Genomic DNA, 20,693 nt, shown 5'->3' with positions numbered 1-20,693 from the left:
GTTTTGGACGCGGAACGCGTTTTCATTGTTCGCGGGGGTATGCTAAATCCGTGGATTTGGTGGTCCAAATTCAGAAATGCCGTAGTAGTAGTAGTAGTATTAGTAGTAGTAGTAGTAGTAGTAGTAGTAGTAGTAGTAGTAGTAGTAGTAGTAGTAGTAGTAGTAGTAGTAGTAGTAGTAGTAGTAGTAGTAGTAGTAGTAGTAGTAGTAGTGGTAGTAGTAGTAGTAGTAGTAGTAGTAGTAGTAGTAGTAGTAGTAGTAGTAGTAGTAGTAGTAGTAGTAGTAGTAGTAGTAGTAGTAGTAGTAGTAGTAGTATTAGTAGTAGTAGTAGTAGTAGTAGTAGTAGTAGTAGTAGTAGTAGTAGTAGTAGTAGTAGTAACAGTAGTAGTAGTAAGATCTCGCATTTTCTCCTGCAATGTCCACGATCGAGATGGAGTGGAGTTCGAAAATGTAGAAGCTTTCAAGTATCTCGGTTCCTTCGTGAGCTTGCAACATGGTGACCTAAAGGAAATCAGTGTCAAGCTGGCGGAAGGGAGACAACGATTTGCGAGCTTTCAGAAGCTTTGGAAGAGCAAACAACTTAGTATTCCCCTCAAATGCAAGTTATACAGAGCCCTCATGTTATCAGTGGTCTTATATAGCTCTGAAACGTGGACCATGAATAAATCAACGCAAAGGAAACTTGAGAGTTTTCACACCAGTTGTCTGCGAAGGATACTATGTTTTTCATATCTGGAGAGGGTGACAAGTGAAGAAGTACTGGCTAGATCACGTATGTCGAGATTTTCTGCAATGATCATGATTAAACGGTTGAAATAGTTTGGCCATATCCTGAGGATGAATGACGATCATCTAGCGCTCCGAGCCTTCACCTGGGAGCCGACAGAAAAATATCGATATGCTAAACGAGCTCCAGGGGGTCAACGCAAGACGCGGATGGATCAACTTGAAGAAGATTGATCAAGGAACAACATGAGCTACATCACCCTAGGACAGAAATCGAAAAGAGAGTCTAAATCCCGCTTCAACAGTTTTGTCGAACAGCATTTCCTGGATTAAATAAACCCAGATAAGCTCAAACTTATATGCATTCTATTAACTTGTTTGTACTTATTGTCATTGTTCCTTTATTTCTTTATGGAATTTAAGTGTTCAAACAGTAGTAGTAGTAGTAGTAGTAGTAGTAGTAGTAGTAGTAGTAGTAGTAGTAGTAGTAGTAGTAGTAGTAGTAGTAGTAGTAGTAGTAGTAGTAGTAGTAGTAGTAGTAGTAGTAGTAGTAGTAGTAGTAGTAGTAGTAGTGGGGGGCAAAATCCAACCTCCCCTCCCCGCGGTGTCCCCTGGGGTAAGTGGTGCAGCAGCTGCCCGTAGGGCAGATGCATAGTACCACCGAGCTAACGAGGCAAGGGTCCTCTAGTTGGTGGCGCGACTAGTTGTATATTAGCCTTAAAAACCAATGCAATGAGTTTAAACACAAATGGCCCCGAGTCCCGGGTAAGGGGTGCGAAGAATCTCCCGTGGAATAATCTCAGAATTGGAACCCTCAATGTCAGGACACTGGCTCAATCAGGTTCACTGGAAAGCCTGAAAATGGACCTGAAGAAGTACAAGTTGGACGTTCTGGGAGTGCAGGAAACGAGACTGGAGGAGCAGGAAATAGATCTTGGCGACCACAAGCTCTTCCTCACTGACTCCTGGCTATCGACTGCAAAAGCGAGACAAGGAGGAGTTGGTATTGCAGTGACGAAAAGACTTGCCGGTAGCTTAATTGAGCAAGTTCCTGTTAGTGAGCGAATGGCTTATGTGAAGTTTGCAGCTCAGAGACGAGCTAACTTTGTTGTGATTGTGTGTTATGCGCCCACAAATGAAGCTGACGACTTAGCGAAAGACAATTTTTGGAATCAGTTGAGCAGCTTGGTATCCAGTTTCAAACAAAGGGAGAGAGTCTGCCTCGTCGGAGACTTCAATGTGGAACCTGGTCAACAATCAGATGTTAACATGCCTTGCCGAGGCCCCTTTGGAATGGGCGAGGAGAATGATAACTCAGAAAAATTGTTGTCCTTTTGTGTCTCTCATGACCTGTTGATTGGTGGAACCTGGTTTCGACACCGGTTAGTGCACCGGTATACATTTAACCCACCTGACCAACAGATGCGAAAGGAGATGTTAGATCATATCTTTTTCGGTTCGAGGCAGAGGAGTTGTTTGCACAACGTTAGGACAAGGAGGGGAAAGATCACTCTCACCGATCACGAAATGGTCATTGCCGAAGTGCGATTCAAAGTAGTGGCACATAAGCCACACAGTCAACCGAAAGTCTGCTCTACTAAGTTGCACGATGAAGTCACGCGTGAAGCTTTCTGCGCAGAAGTGAAACGCTATCTTGATGAGAGCGATATTGTTGAAGGCGTAGAACAATCTTGGGCAAATTTTCGAACGGATCTTAATGCAGCGGCAACAAAACTACTCCTCCCCGAAAAGCGTGTGCACAAACCCTGGATTACAGTTGAAACGCTGGCTTTGATTAGGAAACGGGCCGAGTTACAGTTGAGGAAACATAGTAGCGCGGAGGCGCTGCTAGTGTTCTCTAATTGCTGCAAAGAAGTACGAAAAGCGTTAAGATCTGACAAAAGACAATGGCTGAATGACAAAGGTGAAACAATACAAGATCACTCAGACAAAAGTGACCTGAAAGAAGTGTTTGGGGAGTCAAAACAGTTATGCCGGAAGTGGAGTCCTCATATAAGTAAACTAGTTTCAACGACAGGCGCGCCTCTGAAAACAAAAGAAGAAAGGTTGGAACGTTGGACCGAGCACTTTAAGCATCTGTTAAATCCAACCACGACAAGCGGCAATTCTGTATTGAGCATAGTGGAAGCATCCGAGAGTTTTGAAATAGACCTAGGTCCAATTCGGTTTGATGAAGTTCTAAATGCTTTGCGTAAACTGAAAAACGGTAAAGCAAGTGGACCAGACGACATTTCTGCCGAAATGCTAAAGTCGCATATTGGAATCGCTGAATGGCTTTGGGACATTGTCAACAAGTGCTGGACTGAAAAAAATCTTCCACAAGACTGGAAGTTAGCAGAAGTTGTCCCGCTATACAAAAGCAAAGGAAAAAGATCTGAGTGTGGGAACTATCGCGGAATTTCACTGCTCTCGGTACCTGGAAAAGTTTTTGCGTCAATCATCCTGAATAGATGCAAAGATGCACTTGATCAAGTGCTCAGAGAAGAACAATGCGGATTCCGAAAAAGCAGGGGCTGCACTGACCAATTGTTTGCGTTGAGGCAAATACTAGAGAAATGCGTGGCCTTCCAATTGGACGTCAGTTTTTGTTTCATTGACTTCCGCGCTGCATTCGATTCGGTGGACCGCGAGATGATGTACAAGACAATGAAACATTACGGGCTCCCACAAAAAGTTGTGAATGTCATCCGCAACAGTTACGAAGGCTTCAAGTGCTGCGTCAAGACAGAGGGCCAAAAGGGCCAGATGTTCGACGTAAAAACTGGTGTTCGCCAGGGTGATGTATGGTCGCCTATTCTCTTTGGCCTTATGATAAACTATGTGTTGGCTAATTCAGTTCAAGGAGGAATCGACATTGGACGCTGTGTTGTTGATCTTGACTTCGCCGATGATGTTGCCCTATTGGGCGTCTCTGATTCCGCAGTTCAAGCAAATCTACATAGAATTGAATCTTTAGCCGAGGCTGTTGGCCTAATGATCAATGTTGGGAAGACAAAGAATATGGGTGTTGAATGCGAAAAGCCCGGAGCCAGTGTACCCATTGCTCAAAGGAACGTGGAAGTTCTTACAGGAAACCGCAAAGGCCGTTTTGGGACTCTCATTGAGGCCGAAAACCAATCCCGACTACTCATTGGCAAAGAGGTGCTGGTGGGCAAGAAGAAGAATGCGGGCTGGTTCGAGACACTAGCTGGTGAGAAACTGAGACTGAAAAGTTCAGCGGAGGTTGAGCTTGTGACAGTTAGCAGCGACGAGAGGTCAGTGGTTGCTGATCTAGTGTCTACGGCGAATAACAGATCATCTGCGGTCTCTGATGACGATAGTTGTGTATGTTCAGGTTGTAAACGTCGCTTCGACACTGCAAGAGGCTGCAAAGTGCATGAAGCCAGATTCTGCAAGTCTAAGAATTCGAAGAGGGTCGAAGACAGCGCGTCAAAGTTTGTTGGGCTAGAGAAAAGCCTCACTTGTCAGAAGTGCACTAGGAAATTCGCAACTTTGAAAGGCCGGCGAATTCACGAGTCACGATACTGCGGCAGAGAAAAGGCTGGAAGATCTCGCATTTTCTCCTGCAATGTCCACGATCGAGATGGAGTGGAGTTCGAAAATGTGGAAGCTTTCAAGTATCTCGGTTCTTTCGTGAGCTTGCAACATGGTGACCTAAAGGAAATCAGTGTCAAGCTGGCGGAAGGGAGACAGCGATTTGCGAGCTTTCAGAAGCTTTGGAAGAGCAAACAACTTAGTATTCCCCTCAAATGCAAGTTATACAGAGCTCTCGTGTTATCAGTGGTCTTATATAGCTCTGAAACGTGGACCATGAATAAATCAACGCAACGGAAACTTGAGAGCTTTCACACCAGTTGTCTGCGAAGGATACTATGTTTCTCATATCTTGAGAGGGTGACAAATCAAGAAGAACTGGCTAGATCACGTATGTCGACACTTTCTGCAATGATCATGATTAAACGGTTGAAATGGTTTGGCCATATCCTGAGGATGAATGACGATCGTCTAGCGCTCCGAGCCTTCACCTGGGAGCCGACAGAAAAATATCGATATGCTAAACGAGCTCCAGGGGGTCAACGCAAGACGTGGATGGATCAACTTGAAGAAGATTGCTCAAGGAACAACATGAGCTACATCACCTTACGACAGAAAGCGAAAAGAGAGTCTAAATCCCGCTTCAACAGTTTTGTCGAACAGCATTTCCTGGATTAAATAAACCCAGATAATCTCAAATTTATATGCGTTTTATTAACTTTTTTGTACTTATTGTCATTGTTCCTTTATTTCTTTATGGAATTTAAGTGTTCAAACAGTAGTAGTAGTAGTAGTAGTAGTAGTAGTAGTAGTAGTAGTAGTAGTAGTAGTAGTAGTAGTAGTAGTAGTAGTAGTAGTAGTAGTAGTAGTAGTAGTAGTAGTAGTAGTAGTACTAGTAGTAGTAGTAGTAGTAGTAGTAGTAGTAGTAGTAGTAGTAGTAGTAGTAGTAGTAGTAGTAGTAGTAGTAGTAGTAGTAGTAGTAGTAGTAGTAGTAGTAGTAGTAGTAGTAGTATTAGTAGTAGTAGTAGTAGTAGTAGTAGTAGTAGTAGTAGTAGTAGTGGGGGACAAAATCCAACCTCACCTCCACGTGGTGTCCCCTGGGGGTAGGTCATGTGCTGCGGCTCTCCGCTCACATGGTCGAGCTAACGAGGCACTGGTCTTCTAGTTTGTGGCGCAACTAGTCGTATCTCAGCCTTCAAACACCAAAGCAATGAGTACATTCAACCATGGCCCCGAGTCCCAGGTAAGGGGTGCTAAGAATCTCCCGAGGAACCAACTCAGAATTGCAATTTTAAACGTCAGAACACTGACCCAAGCCGGATCTTTAGAGGCTTTGAAAATGGATCTGGCGCAATACAAGTTGGATATTCTGGGAGTGCAGGAGATTGATCTCGGAGACCACAAGCTCTACCTGTCTGACTCGTGGTTGTCTGGTGTAAAGTCGAGACAAGGAGGAGTGGGCGTTGCTGTAAAGAAGTCAATGATAAACAGCATCGTAGAACAAGTGGCTTTAAGTGAACGTATTTGCTACGTCAAGTTCGCGGCTCGGAGGAGAGCCAATCTAGCTGTTGTTGTCTGCTACGCACCTACGAATGAAGCTAGTCTCCACGAGAAGGATTTGTTTTGGAGTCAACTTTCAGACCTAGTTTCCAGCTTCAAACATAGGGAGCGTATTTGTGTCATCGGTGACCTCAATGCAGAGCCTGGACACCAGTTGAATGACACCATGAGCTGCAGAGGCCCGTTTGGAATGCGTGAAGAAAATGAAAACTCGGAAAAGTTGTTATCATTTTGCACTTCACACAAATTGCTCGTAGGTGGTACATGGTTCCAGCATTGACAAGTGCATCGGTACACCTACAACCCTCCCGATCCGAGTTGTCGAAAAAAGATGCTGGATCACATTCTGTTTGCAGAGAGATACAGAGGATGTCTGACGAATGTGAGGACCAGAAGAGGGAAAACCACAATTACCGATCATGAACTGGTCATTGCGGAAGTATCTATGAAACTTTTGTCTAAAAAACCATGTTTCACGCCCAGAATCAGTTCTGCAAAGCTGCAAGATGAAACAACGCGTGACTTATTCACGCAGTAGGTCAAGTTACATCTTGATAAGAGCGGCGATTTCGAGAATACAGAGCAGTCTTGGGACAATTTTTGAAAAGCCCTGAACCAAGCAGCAGTGAAATGCCTCCTTCCGGACAAGCGAGTGAACAAACCTTGGATTTCTCCAGATTCTCTGGAACTTATCCGGAAACGAGCTGATCTACAGTTGAAGAAACACAGCAGCGCGGTGGCGTTGTTAGAGTTCACAAACTGCTGTAAGGAAGTCAGAAAAGCTCTACGTGCAGACAAACGGGCATGGCTTGAACGCAAAGGCCAAGAAGTGCAGAGCTTTGCGGACAGAGGCAACTTGAAGGAGGTTTTTGGGGCATCACAGCAGATTTGCCGAAACTGGAGTCCCCAGTTGACCAAGTTAGTTTCAAGCACTGGCGTCAACTTACGGACGAAAGAGGAACGACTTGAACGCTGGACGGAACATTTTAGTCAACTCCTGAACCCCTCAACATCCAGTTGCAGTACGAGATTGGATCCCGAAGAAGCAGCTGAAAGCTTGTCGATTGACCTGAGCCCAATTCGATTTGAAGAAGTGCTTGAAGCTGTCCGCAGGTTGAAGAATGGCAAGGCAAGTGGACCCGATAACATTTCTTGTGAGATGTTGAAAGCACACAAGGGTATTGTCGAGTGGCTCTGGGACATCATAGATAAGTGTTGGTCGACGGAAGTTCTGCCCGATGACTGGAAGGTAGCAGAAATTGTGCCATTATACAAGAGTAAAGGAAAGAGGTCAGAGTGTTCGAACCACCGAGGGATCTCTCTATTGTCAGTACCAGGCAAAGTGTTCGCTTCCGTTATTCTCAATCGATGCAAAGATTCAGTGGATCGCGTCTTAAGGGAAGAGCAGTGCGGCTTCAGAAAAAGCAGAGGATGCGCCGATCAACTCTTTGCCCTGCGTCAAATAATAGAGAAATCAATGGCGTTTCAATTGGATATTAGCTTTTGTTTCATAGACTTTCGAGCGACATTCGATTCTGTCGATCGTGAGCAGATGTACCAGATAATGAAACACTATGGTCTTCCGCAAAAAGTGATAAACATCATAAGAACAGCTATGATGGATTCAAATGTCGAGTCAAAGCCGAAGGTGAGAAAGGACGCTTATTTGATGTCAGAACGGGCGTTAGGCAGGGTGATGTGTGGTCCCCAATTCTATTCGGCCTTGTCATCAACTACATTTTGGCTAACTCGGTGCATGGAGGATTAGACATTGGGAGATTGGTGGCTGACTTAGATTTTGTTGATGATGTTGCGCTCGTGGGGGTCTCAGACAGTGAGGTGCAAGAAAACTTACATCGAATCGAGGCCCTTGCGGAAGCCGCTGGTCTGAAGACTAATGTGGCCAAAACAAAGAATATGGGCGTAAAATGCGACAGCCCAAATGTTGTTGCAGTGCCTAGTATCCAACAGAACGTGGAGATACTCACTGGAACACATAAAGGCAAACTAGCACTCCTGGCAGAGACATCTAGCCAGTCACGACTAACCATCAGCACGGAGGTGCTGCTGGGAACGAAAAAGAAAGCGGGCTGGTTCGAAACACAAGATGGCCGGAAGCTAAGATTGAAAAGCTTAGCGGTGGCTAAGCCAGCGTTGGTAGCTTCACAACAACAATCTGCGGTAGCAGATTCAGAGTAGCTAGAAAATGAGAGTCGGTCAGTGGTGGCTGACCAAGAGTCTTTAAGATGTCAGAATTGTCAGCGGCAATTCAGTACAGTTACCGGACGCGAAGTGCACCAAACAAGATTCTGCGAAGCCAGTTTGTCAAAGAATGTCGTCGACAAGTCAAAGTTCGAGCAACTAGAGGCGAGCCTTACCTGTGACAAGTGTGAAAGAAAGTTCAAAACAGTCAATGGCCAAAAAGTTCACCAATCGAGATACTGTGGCAAACCTAAAGCAGTTGCCACACGCGTGTTTTCCTGCAAAGTACAAGATGTTCTCGGAAACGAGTTTGAAAACATAGAAGCGTTCAAGTATCTCGGATCATATGTCAGCCTCAAGCATGGAGACCTACAGGAAGTCAATTGCAAACTTGCAGAAGGTAGACAACGGTTTGCTAACTTCCAAAATCTCTGGAAGAGCAAGCAGCTCAGCGTGCACCTTAAGTGCAATTTGTACAAAGCACTCGTTTTATCAGCCGTGCTGTACAGCTCTGAGACTTGGACTCTTTCGAAATTAATGGAGAGAAAACTTGAGAGTGTCCACTGTGGTTGTCTTCGGAGAATTCTACGTGTGTCATATCTGGAGAAAGCAACGAACGAAGAAATTATGTCAAGATCACGAATGCCCCAACTATCCACGATGATCATGCTCAAACGGATAAAATGGTACGGACACATCCAGAGAATGGAACCAGGAAGATTAGCCCGCAGTGCCTTCGATTGGGACCCGCCCGATCAATACGTCCATGCTAGACGCGCTCCTGGGGGGCAACGGAAAACGTGGATGAGTCAAATCGAAGGAGACTGTGTACGAAACAAAGTATCGTTCACCAGATTGCAGGAGAAAGCAGCAACCGGGTCAAAGAATGCCTTCAACAATTTCCTCGTACATCACTTCACAGAATAACCAAACAAATAACTCTTCTTGTTTTGTTTGTATTTGTTGCCAACCGTGCCTTTATTTCATATTTGGAATTAAAGTGTTGAAACAGTAGTAGTAGTAGTAGTAGTAGTAGTAGTAGTAGTAGTAGTAGTAGTAGTAGTAGTAGTAGTAGTAGTAGTAGTAGTAGTAGTAGTAGTAGTAGTAGTAGTAGTAGTAGTAGTAGTAGTAGTAGTAGTAGTAGTAGTAGTAGTAGTTGTAGTATTGATCTGACTGCCAATTTGAAGTAGTAGAAAAAGTTGATCTTGGGACAATATGAAATTTACTATTATTCATTTTGAGGGCTCTGGCCTTCAACTCGGGATGATCCCCTATTTTTTTGGCCCTCCGAGAAATCCCATTTTTTTTATTTTAGGCCTATGTTTGTTTCAGGTATTTAACCCCTAAACAGGCGATGGACTTAGAGAAAATTGAAATCCGCAAAAAAAATTTTGAGAGCTCCGGATTTCCCAACTCTAAAACACTTAATTCTTATTGTATTGTTATACCAATCTTCTCCAAGCCGTTCACAGGCATAGTTGTTATCTATCCCGTGGATGAGGAGGCCGTTTGAAAAAAATGGAGGGGCCAAAGACTTTGACTTTATGTAAAAAAAAATCAATTTGAAAAAAAGAATAGGGAATCATCTCGAGTTGAGGGCTCTGGCCTTCAACTCTGGATGATCCCCTATTTTTTTTGCCCACCCCCGAGAAATCCCATTTTATGTCCGTTTTTTAGGCCTATGTTTGTTTCCGGTAATTTACCCTAAACAGGCGATGGACTTAGAGAAAATTGAAATCCGCAAAAAAAAAATTTGAAAGCTCCGGATTTTGCGACTCTAAAACACTTAAGTCTTATTATATTGTGATACCAATCATCTCCAAGCCGTTCACAGTCAGAATTATTAACTATCCTGTGGATGAGGAGGTGTTTTGAAAAAAATCAAGCGGTCAAAGACTTTGACATTAAGCAAAAAAATCAATTTGAAAAAAAAATAGGGGATCATCTCGAGTTGAGGGCTCTGGCCTTCAACTCGGGGTGATCCCCTATTTTTTGACCCCCCAAAGAAATCCCATTTTATGTCCGTTTTTTTATGCCCAGGTTTGTTTCCGGTAATTAACCCCTAAACAGGCGATGGACTTAGAGAGAATTGAAATCTGCAAAAAAAATTTAAAAGCTCCGGATTTCGCAACTCTAAAACGCTTAATTCTTATTATATTGTTATACCAATCTTCTCCAAGCCGTTCAGAGGCAGATTTGTTAACTATCCCGTGGATGAGGAGGTGGCTTGAAAAAAATGGAGGGGCCAAAGACTTTGACTTTAAGCAAAAAAAATCAATTTGAAAAAAAGAATAGCGAATCATCTCGAGTTGAGGGCTCTGGCCTTCAACTCTGGATGATCCCCCTTTTTTTTGCCCCGCCCCCGAGAAATCCCATTTTATGTCCGTTATTTTAGGCCTATGTTTGTTTCCGGTAATTTACCCTAAACAGGCGATGGACTTAGAGAAAATTGGTATCCGGAAAAAAAATTTTAAAAGTTCCGGATTTTGCGACTCTAAAACACTTAAGTCTTATTATATTGTGATACCAATCATCTCCAAGCCGTTCACAGACAGAGTTGTTAAGTATCCCGTTGATGAGGAGGTGTTTTGAAAAAAAATGGAGGGACAAAAGACTTTGACTTTAAGCAAAAAGAAATCAATTTGAAAAAAGAATAGGGGATCATCTCGAGTTGACGGCTCTGGCCTTACACTCGGGATGATCCCCTATTTTTTTGGCCCCCGAGAAATCCCCTTTTTTTCTGTTATTTTATGCCTATGTTTGTTTCAGGTATTTAACCCCTAAACAGGCGATGGCCTTAGAGAAAATTGAATTCTGCAAAATAAATTTTGAAAGCTCCGGATTTCGCAACTCTAAAACGCTTAATTCTTATTATATTGTTATACCAATCTTCTCCAAGCCGTTCACAGGCAGAATTGTTAAGTATCCTGTCGATGGGGAGGTGGTTTGAAAAAAATGGAGGGGCCAAAGACTTTGACTTTAAGCAAAAAGAAATCAATTTGAAAAAAAAAAGCATAGGGGATCATCTCGAGTTGAGGGCTCTGGCCTTCAACTCGGAATGATCCCCTATTTTTTGGCCCCCCGAGAAATCCCATTTTTTTCTGTTATTTTATTTCTATGTTTGTTTCAGGTATTCAACCCCTAAACAGGCGATGGCCTTAGAGAAAATTGAAATCTGCAAAATACATTTTGAAAGCTCCGGATTTCGCAACTCTAAAACACTTAATTCTTATTAAATTGTTATACCAATCTTCTCCAAGCCGTTCACAGGCAGAATTTTTAAGTATACTGTCGATGGGGAAGTGGTTTGAAAAAAATGGAGGGGCCAAAGACTTTGACTTTAAGCAAAAAGAAATCAATTTGAAAAAAAGCATAGGGGATCATCTCGAGTTGAGGGCTCTGGCGTTCAACTCGGAATGATCCCCTATTTTTTGGCCCCCGAGAAATCTCATTTTTTTCTGTTATTTTAGGCCTATGTTTGTTTCAGGTATTTAGCCCCTAAACAGGCGATGGACTTAGAGAAAATTGAAATCCGCAAAAAAAATTTTGAAAGCTCCGGATTTTGCGACTCTAAAACACTTAAGTCTTATTATATTGTGATACCAATCATCTCCAAGCCGTTCACAGTCAGAATTGATAACTATCCTGTGGATGAGGAGGTGTTTTGAAAAAATTCAAGCGGTCAAAGACCTTGACATTAAGCAAAAAAAATCAATTTGAAAAAAAAATAGGGGACCATCTCGAGTTGAGGGCTCTGGCCTTCAACTCGGGGTGATCCACTATTTTTTTGACCCCCCGAGAAATCCCATTTTATGTCCGTTATTTTATGCCCAAGTTTGTTTCCGGTAATTAACCCCTAAACAGGCGATGGACTTAGAGAGAATTGAAACCTGCAAAAAAATATTTAAAAGCTCCGGATTTCGCAACTCTAAAACACTTAATTTTTTTTATATTGTGATACCAATCTTCTCCAAGCCGTTCACAGACAGAGTTGTTAAGTATCCCGTTGATGAGGAGGTGTTTTGAAAAAAAATGGAGGGACAAAAGACTTTGACTTTAAGCAAAAAGAAATCAATTTGAAAAAAGAATAGGGGATCATCTCGAGTTGACGGCTCTGGCCTTACACTCGGAATGATCCCCTATTTTTTGGCCCCCGAGAAATCTCATTTTTTTCTGTTATTTTAGGCCTATGTTTGTTTCAGGTATTTAGCCCCTAAACAGGCGATGGACTTAGAGAAAATTGAAATCCGCAAAAAAAATTTTGAAAGCTCCGGATTTTGCGACTCTAAAACACTTAAGTCTTATTATATTGTGATACCAATCATCTCCAAGCCGTTCACAGTCAGAATTGATAACTATCCTGTGGATGAGGAGGTGTTTTGAAAAAATTCAAGCGGTCAAAGACCTTGACATTAAGCAAAAAAAATCAATTTGAAAAAAAAATAGGGGACCATCTCGAGTTGAGGGCTCTGGCCTTCAACTCGGGGTGATCCACTATTTTTTTGACCCCCCGAGAAATCCCATTTTATGTCCGTTATTTTATGCCCAAGTTTGTTTCCGGTAATTAACCCCTAAACAGGCGATGGACTTAGAGAGAATTGAAACCTGCAAAAAAATATTTAAAAGCTCCGGATTTCGCAACTCTAAAACACTTAATTTTTTTTATATTGTGATACCAATCTTCTCCAAGCCGTTCACAGACAGAGTTGTTAAGTATCCCGTTGATGAGGAGGTGTTTTGAAAAAATAAATGAAAGGACAAAAGACTTTGACTTTAAGCAAAAAGAAATCAATTTAAAAAAAGAATAGGGGATCATCTCGAGTTGAGGGCTCTGGCCTTACACTCGGGATGATCCCCTATTTTTTTGGCCCCCGAGAAATCCCCTTTTTTTCTGTTATTTTATGCCTATGTTTGTTTCAGGTATTTAACCCCTGAACAGGCGATGGCCTTAGAGAAAATTGAATTCTGCAAAATAAATTTTGAAAGCTCCGGATTTCGCAACTCTAAAACGCTTAATTCTTATTATATTGTTATACCAATCTTCTCCAAGCCGTTTAGAGGCAGATTTGTTAACTATCCCGTGGATGAGGAGGTGGCTTGAAAAAAATGGAGGGGCCAAAGACTTTGACTTTAAGCAAAAAAAATCAATTTGAAAAAAAGAATAGCGAATCATCTCGAGTTGAGGGCTCTGGCCTTCAACTCTGGATGATCTCCCCTTTTTTTTTGCCCCGCCCCCGAGAAATCCCATTTTATGTCCGTTATTTTAGGCCTATGTTTGTTTCCGGTAATTTACCCTAAACAGGCGATGGACTTAGAGAAAATTGGTATCCGGAAAAAAATTTTAAAAGCTCCGGATTTTGCGACTCTAAAACACTTAAGTCTTATTATATTGTGATACCAATCATATCCAAGCCGTTCACAGGCAAAGTTGTTAACCATCCTGTGGATGAGGAGGTGTTTTGAAAAAAATCAAGCGGTCAAAGACTTTGTCATTAAGCAAAAAATTCAGTTTGAAAAAAAAATAGGGGATCATCTCGAGTTGAGGGCTCTGGCCTTCAACTCTGGGTGATCCCCTATCTTTTTGACCCCCCGAGAAATCCCATTTTAGGTCCGTTGTTTTATGCCCAGATTTGTTTCCGGTAATTAACCCCTAAACAGGCAATGGACTTAGAGAGAATTGAAATCTGCAAAAAAAATTTAAAAGCTCCGGATTTCGCAACTCTAAAACACTTAATATTTTTTTATATTGTGATACTAATCTTCTCCAAGCCGTTCACAGAAAGAATTGTTAAGTATCCCGTGGATGTGGAGGTGTTTTGAAAAAAAATGGAGGGGCGAAAGACTTTGACTTTAAGCAAAAAAAATCAATTTGAAAAAAAAATAGGGGACCATCTCGAGTTGAGGGCTCTGGCCTTCAACTCGGGGTGATCCACTATTTTTTTGACCCCCCGAGAAATCCCATTTTATGTCCGTTATTTTATGCCCAAGTTTGTTTCCGGTATTTAACCCCTAAACAGGCGATGGCCTTAGAGAAAATTGAAATCCGCAAAAAAAATTTTGAAAGCTCCGGATTTTGCGACTTTAAAACACTTAAGTCTTATTATATTGTGATACCAATCTTCTCCAAGCCGTTCACAGGCAGAATTGTTAAGTATCCTGTCGATGGGGAGGTGGTTTGAAAAAAATCGAGCGGTCAAAGACTTTGACATTAAGCAAAAAAATCAATTTGAAAAAAAAATAGGGAATCATCTCGAGTTGAGGGCTCTGGCCTTCAACTCTGGATGATCCCCTATTTTTTTTGCCCCGCCCCCGAGAAATCCCATTTTATGTCCGTTATTTTAGGCCTATGTTTGTTTCCGGTAATTTACCCTAAACAGGCGATGGACTTAGAGAAAATTGAAATCCGCAAAAAAAATTTTGAAAGCTCCGGATTTTGCGACTTTAAAACACTTAAGTCTTATTATATTGTGATACCAATCTTCTCCAAGCCGTTCACAGGCAGAATTGTTAAGTATCCTGTCGATGGGGAGGTGGTTTGAAAAAAATCGAGCGGTCAAAGACTTTGACATTAAGCAAAAAAATCAATTTGAAAAAAAAATAGGGAATCATCTCGAGTTGAGGGCTCTGGCCTTCAACTCTGGATGATCCCCTATTTTTTTTGCCCCGCCCCCGAGAAATCCCATTTTATGTCCGTTATTTTAGGCCTATGTTTGTTTCCGGTAATTTACCCTAAACAGGCGATGGACTTAGAGAAAATTGGTATCCGGAAAAAAATTTTAAAAGCTCCGGATTTTGCGACTCTAAAACACTTAAGTCTTATTATATTGTGATACCAATCATATCCAAGCCGTTCACAGGCAAAGTTGTTAACCATCCTGTGGATGAGGAGGTGTTTTGAAAAAAATCAAGCGGTCAAAGACTTTGACATTAAGCAAAAAATTCAATTTAAAAAAAAAATAGGGGATCATCTCGAGTTGAGGGCTCTGGCCTTCAACTCTGGGTGATCCCCTATCTTTTTGACCCCCCGAGAAATCCCATTTTAGGTCCGATGTTTTATGCCCAGATTTGTTTCCGGTAATTAACCCCTAAACAGGCAATGGACTTAGAGAGAATTGAAATCTGCAAAAAAATTTAAAAGCTCCGGATTTCGCAACTCTAAAACACTTAATATTTTTTTATATTGTGATACTAATCTTCTCCAAACCGTTCACAGAAAGAATTGTTAAGTATCCCGTGGATGTGGAGGTGTTTTGAAAAAAAATGGAGGGGCGAAAGACTTTGACTTTAAGCAAAAAAAATCAATTTGAAAAAAAAAATAGGGAATCATCTCGAGTTGAGGGCTCTGGCCTTCAACTCTGGATGATCCCCTATTTTTTTTGCCCACCCCCGAGAAATCCCATTTTATGTCCGTTATTTTAGGCCTATGTTTGTTTCCGGTAATTTACCCTAAACAGGCGATGGACTTAGAGAAAATTGAAATCCGCAAAAAAATTTTTGAAAGCTCCGGATTTTGCGACTTTAAAACACTTAAGTCATATTATATTGTGATACCAGTCTTCTCCAAGCCGTTCACAGGCAGAATTGTTAAGTATCCTGTCGATGGGGAGGTGGTTTGAAAAAAATCGAGCGGTCAAAGACTTTGACATTAAGCAAAATATCAATTTGAAAAAAAAATAGGGAATCATCTCGAGTTGAGGGCTCTGGCCTTCAACCTTGGATGATCCCCTAATTTTTTTGCCCCGCCCCCGAGAAATCCTATTTTATGTCCGTTATTTTAGGCCTATGTTTGTTTCCGGTAATTTACCCTAAACAGGCGATGGACTTAGAGAAAATTGAAATCCGGAAAAAAAATTTTAAAAGCTCCGGATTTTGCGACTCTAAAACACTTAAGTCTTATTATATTGTGATACCAATCATCTCCAAGCCGTTCACAGGCAGAGTTGTTAACCATCCTGTGGATGAGGAGGTGTTTTGAAAAAAATCAAGCGGTCAAAGACTTTGACATTAAGCAAAAAATTCAATTTGAAAAAAAAAAATAGGGGATCATCTCGAGTTGAGCGCTCTGGCCTTCAACTCTGGGTGATCCCCTATCTTTTTGACCCCCCGAGAAATCCCATTTTAGGTCCGTTGTTTTATGCCCAGATTTGTTTCCGGTAATTAACCCCTAAACAGGCAATGGACTTAGAGAGAATTGAAATCAGCAAAAAAATATTTAAAAGCTCCGGATTTCGCAACTCTAAAACACTTAATTTTTTTTTATATTGTGATACCAATCTTCTCCAAGCCGTTCACAGACAGAGTTGTTGAGTATCTTGTGGATGAGGAGGTGTTTTGAAAAAAAATGGAGGGACAAAAGACTTTGACTTTAAGCAAAAAGAAATCAATTTGAAAAAAGAATAGGGGATCATCTCGAGTTGACGGCTCTGGCCTTACACTCGGGATGATCCCCTATTTTTTTGGCCCCCGAGAAATCCCATTTTTTTCTGTTATTTTATGCCGATGTTTGTTTCAGGTATTTAACCCCTAAACAGGCGATGGCCTTAGAGAAAATTGAAATCCGCAAAAAAAATTTTGAAAGCTCCGGATTTTGCGACTTTAAAACACTTAAGTCTTATTATATTGTGATACCAATCTTCTCCAAGCCGTTCACAGGCAGAATTGTTAAGTATCCTGTCGATGGGGAGGTGGTTTGAAAAAAATCGAGCGGTCAAAGACTTTGACATTAAGCAAAAAAATCAATTTGAAAAAAAAATAGGGAATCATCTCGAGTTGAGGGCTCTGGCCTTCAACTCTGGATGATCCCCTATTTTTTTTGCCCCGCCCCCGAGAAATCCCATTTTATGTCCGTTATTTTAGGCCTATGTTTGTTTCCGGTAATTTACCCTAAACAGGCGATGGACTTAGAGAAAATTGAAATCCGGAAAAAAAATTTTAAAAGCTCCGGATTTTGCGACTCTAAAACACTTAAGTCTTATTATATTGTGATACCAATCATCTCCAAGCCGTTCACAGGCAGAGTTGTTAACCATCCTGTGGATGAGGAGGTGTTTTGAAAAAAATCAAGCGGTCAAAGACTTTGACATTAAGCAAAAAATTCAATTTGAAAAAAAAAATAGGGGATCATCTCGAGTTGAGCGCTCTGGCCTTCAACTCTGGGTGATCCCCTATCTTTTTGACCCCCCGAGAAATCCCATTTTAGGTCCGTTGTTTTATGCCCAGATTTGTTTCCGGTAATTAACCCCTAAACAGGCAATGGACTAGAGAGAATTGAAATCAGCAAAAAAATATTTAAAAGCTCCGGATTTAGCAACTCTAAAACACTTAATTTTTTTTTATATTGTGATACCAATCTTCTCCAAGCCGTTCACGGACAGAGTTGTTAAGTATCCCGTGGATGAGGAGGTGTTTTGAAAAAAAATGGAGGGACAAAAGACTTTGACTTTAAGCAAAAAGAAATCAATTTGAAAAAAGAATAGGGGATCATCTCGAGTTGACGGCTCTGGCCTTACACTCGGGATGATCCCCAATTTTTTTGGCCCCCGAGAAATCCCATTTTTTTCTGTTATTTTATGCCTATGTTTGTTTCAGGTACTTAACCCCTAAACAGGCGATGGCCTTAGAGAAAATTGAAATCCGCAAAAAAAATTTTGAAAGCTCCGGATTTTGCGACTCTAAAACACTTAAGTCTTATTATATTGTGATACCAATCATCTCCAAGCCGTTCACAGTCAGCATTGATAACCGTTCTGTGGATGAGGAGGTGTTTTGAAAAAAATCAAGCGGTCAAAGACTTTGACATTAAGCAAAAAATTCAATTTGAAAAAAAAATAGGGGATCATCTCGAGTTGAGGGCTCTGGCCTTCAACTCTGGGTGATGCCCTATCTTTTTGACCCCCCGAGAAATCCCATTTTAGGTCCGTTGTTTTATGCCCAGATTTGTTTCCGGTAATTAACCCCTAAACAGGCAATGGACTTAGAGAGAATTGAAATCTGCAAAAAAAATTTAAAAGCTCCGGATTTCGCGACTCTAAAACACTTAATATTTTTTTATATTGTGATACCAATCTTCTCCAAGCCGTTCACAGAAAGAATTGTTAAGTATCCCGTGGATGAGGAGGTGTTTTGAAAAAAATCAAGCGGTCAAAGACTTTGACATTAAGCAAAAAATTCAATTTGAAAAAAAAATAGGGGATCATCTCAAGTTGAGCGCTCTGGCCTTCAACTCTGGGTGATCCCCTATCTTTTTGACCCCCCGAGAAATCCCATTTTAGGTCCGTTGTTTTATGCCCAGATTTGTTTCCGGTAATTAACCCCTAAACAGGCAATGGACTAGAGAGAATTGAAATCAGCAAAAAAATATTTAAAAGCTCCGGATTTCGCAACTCTAAAACACTTAATATTTTTTTATATTGTGATACCAATCTTCTCCAAGCCGTTCACAGAAAGAATTGTTAAGTATCCCGTGGATGAGGAGGTGTTTTGAAAAAAAATGGAGGGGCGAAAGACTTTGACTTTAAGCAAAAAAATCAATTTGAAAAAAAAAATAGGGAAACATCTCGATTTGAGGGCTCTGGCCTTCAACTCTGGATGATCCCCTATTTTTTTTTGCCCACCCCCGAGAAATCCCATTTTATGTCCTTTATTTTAGGCCTATGTTTGTTTCCGGTAATTTACCCTAAACAGGCGATGGACTTAGAGAAAATTGAAATCCGCAAAAAAATTTTTGAAAGCTCCGGATTTTGCGACTTTAAAACACTTAAGTTTTATTATATTGTGATACCAATCTTCTCCAAGCCGTTCACAGGCAGAATTGTTAAGTATCCTGTCGATGGGGAGGTGGTTTGAAAAAAATCGAGCGGTTAAAGACTTTGACATTAAGCAAAAAAAATCAATTTGAAAAAAAAATAGGGAATCATCTCGAGTTGAGGGCTCTGGCCTTCAACTCTGGATGATCCCCTATTTTATTGCCCCGCCCCCGAGAAATCTTATTTTTTGTCCGTTATTTTAGGCCTATGTTTGTTTCCGGTAATTTACCCTAAACAGGCGATGGACTTAGAGAAAATTGAAATCCGCAAAAAAATTTTTGAAAGCTCCGGATTTTGCGACTTTAAAACACTTAAGTTTTATTATATTGTGATACCAATCTTCTCCAAGCCGTTCACAGGCAGAATTGTTAAGTATCCTGTCGATGGGGAGGTGGTTTGAAAAAAATCGAGCGGTTAAAGACTTTGACATTAAGCAAAAAAAATCAATTTGAAAAAAAAAATAGGGAATCATCTCGAGTTGAGGGCTCTGGCCTTCAACTCTGGATGATCCCCTATTTTTTTGCCCCGCCCCCGAGAAATCTTATTTTTTGTCCGTTATTTTAGGCCTATGTTTGTTTCCGGTAATTTACCCTAAACAGGCGATGGACTTAGAGAAAATTGAAATCCGGAAAAAAATTTTTAAAAGCTCCGGATTTTGCGACTCTAAAACACTTAAGTCTTATTATATTGTGATACCAATCATCTCCAAGCCGTTCACAGGCAGAGTTGTTAACCATCCTGTGGATCAGGAGGTGTTTTGAAAAAAATCAAGCGGTCAAAGACTTTGACATTAAGCAAAAAATTCAATTTGAAAAAAAAATAGGGGATCATCTCGAGTTGATGGCTCTGGCCTTCAACTCTGGGTGATCCCCTATCTTTTTGACCCCCCGAGAAATCCCATTTTAGGTCCGTTATTTTATGCCCAGATTTGTTTCCGGTAATTAACCCCTAAACAGGCAATGGACTTAGAGAAAATTGAAATCTGCAAAAAAAATTTAAAAGCTCCGGATTTCGCAACTCTAAAACACTTAATATTTTTTTATATTGTGATACCAATCTTCTCCAAGTCGTTCACAGAAAGAGTTGTTAAGTATCCCGTGGATGAGGAGGTGTTTTGAAAAAAAATGGAGGGGCGAAAGACATTGACTTTAAGCAAAAAAAATCAATTTGAAAAAAAAAATAGGGAATCATCTCGAGTTGAGGGCTCTGGCCTTCAACTCTGGATGATCCCCTATTTTTTTTGCCCACCCCCGAGAAATCCCATTTTATGTCCGTTATTTTAGGCCTATGTTTGTTTCCGGTAATTTACCCTAAACAGGCGATGGACTTAGAGAAAATTGAAATCCGCAAAAAATTTTTTGAAAGCTCCGGATTTTGCGACTTTAAAACACTTCAGTCTTATTATATTGTGATACCAATCTTCTCCAAGCCGTTCACAGGCAGAATTGTTAACTATTCTGTGGATGGAAAGGTGGTTTGAAAAAAATCGAGCGGTCAAAGACTTTGACATCAAGCAAAAAAATCAATTTGAAAAAAAAGTAGGAGATCAACTCGAGTTGAGGGCTCTGGCCTTCAACTCGGGGTGATCCCCTATTTCTTTCACCCCCCAAAGAAATCCCATTTTATGTCCGTTTTTTTATGCCCAGGTTTGTTTCCGGTAATTAACCCCTAAACAGGCGATGGACTTAGAGAGAATTGAAATCTGCAAAAAAAATTTAAAAGCTCCGGATTTCGCAACTCTAAAACGCTTAAGTCTTATTATATTGTGATACCAATCTTCTCCAAGCCATTCACAGGCAGAATTGTTAAGTATCCTGTCGATGGGGAGGTGGTTTGAAAAAAATC

General features: G+C 41.1%; 2 protein-coding genes across 2 annotated transcripts in view; both read left to right on the top strand.

The window, feature by feature from the left end:
• Nucleotides 1–20,693, top strand: part of LOC142348160 (uncharacterized) — a 586,343-nt gene that overhangs the window by 532,009 nt on the left and 33,641 nt on the right. The window lies entirely within an intron of this gene.
• LOC142348038 (uncharacterized) lies at nt 1,459–11,188 on the top strand. Its single transcript, XM_075399204.1, has 2 exons — nt 1,459–1,779; nt 11,174–11,188. The coding sequence occupies exons 1-2, from the start codon at nt 1,459–1,461 to the stop codon at nt 11,186–11,188; spliced, it is 336 nt and encodes a 111-aa protein (XP_075255319.1).

This window comes from Convolutriloba macropyga, chromosome 10, assembly GCF_964194025.1.
Source record: "Convolutriloba macropyga chromosome 10, txConMacr16.3, whole genome shotgun sequence".
Taxonomy (NCBI): domain Eukaryota; kingdom Metazoa; phylum Xenacoelomorpha; order Acoela; family Convolutidae; genus Convolutriloba; species Convolutriloba macropyga.
Note: the sequence above shows the minus strand (reverse complement) of the source record. Positions and strands in the feature narration are given on the sequence as shown.

Excerpts from the sequence above, each read along its gene's own strand:
- LOC142348038 (XM_075399204.1), top strand. The coding sequence starts at position 1,459 with ATGAGTTTAAACACAAATGGCCCCGAGTCCCGGGTAAGGGGTGCGAAG.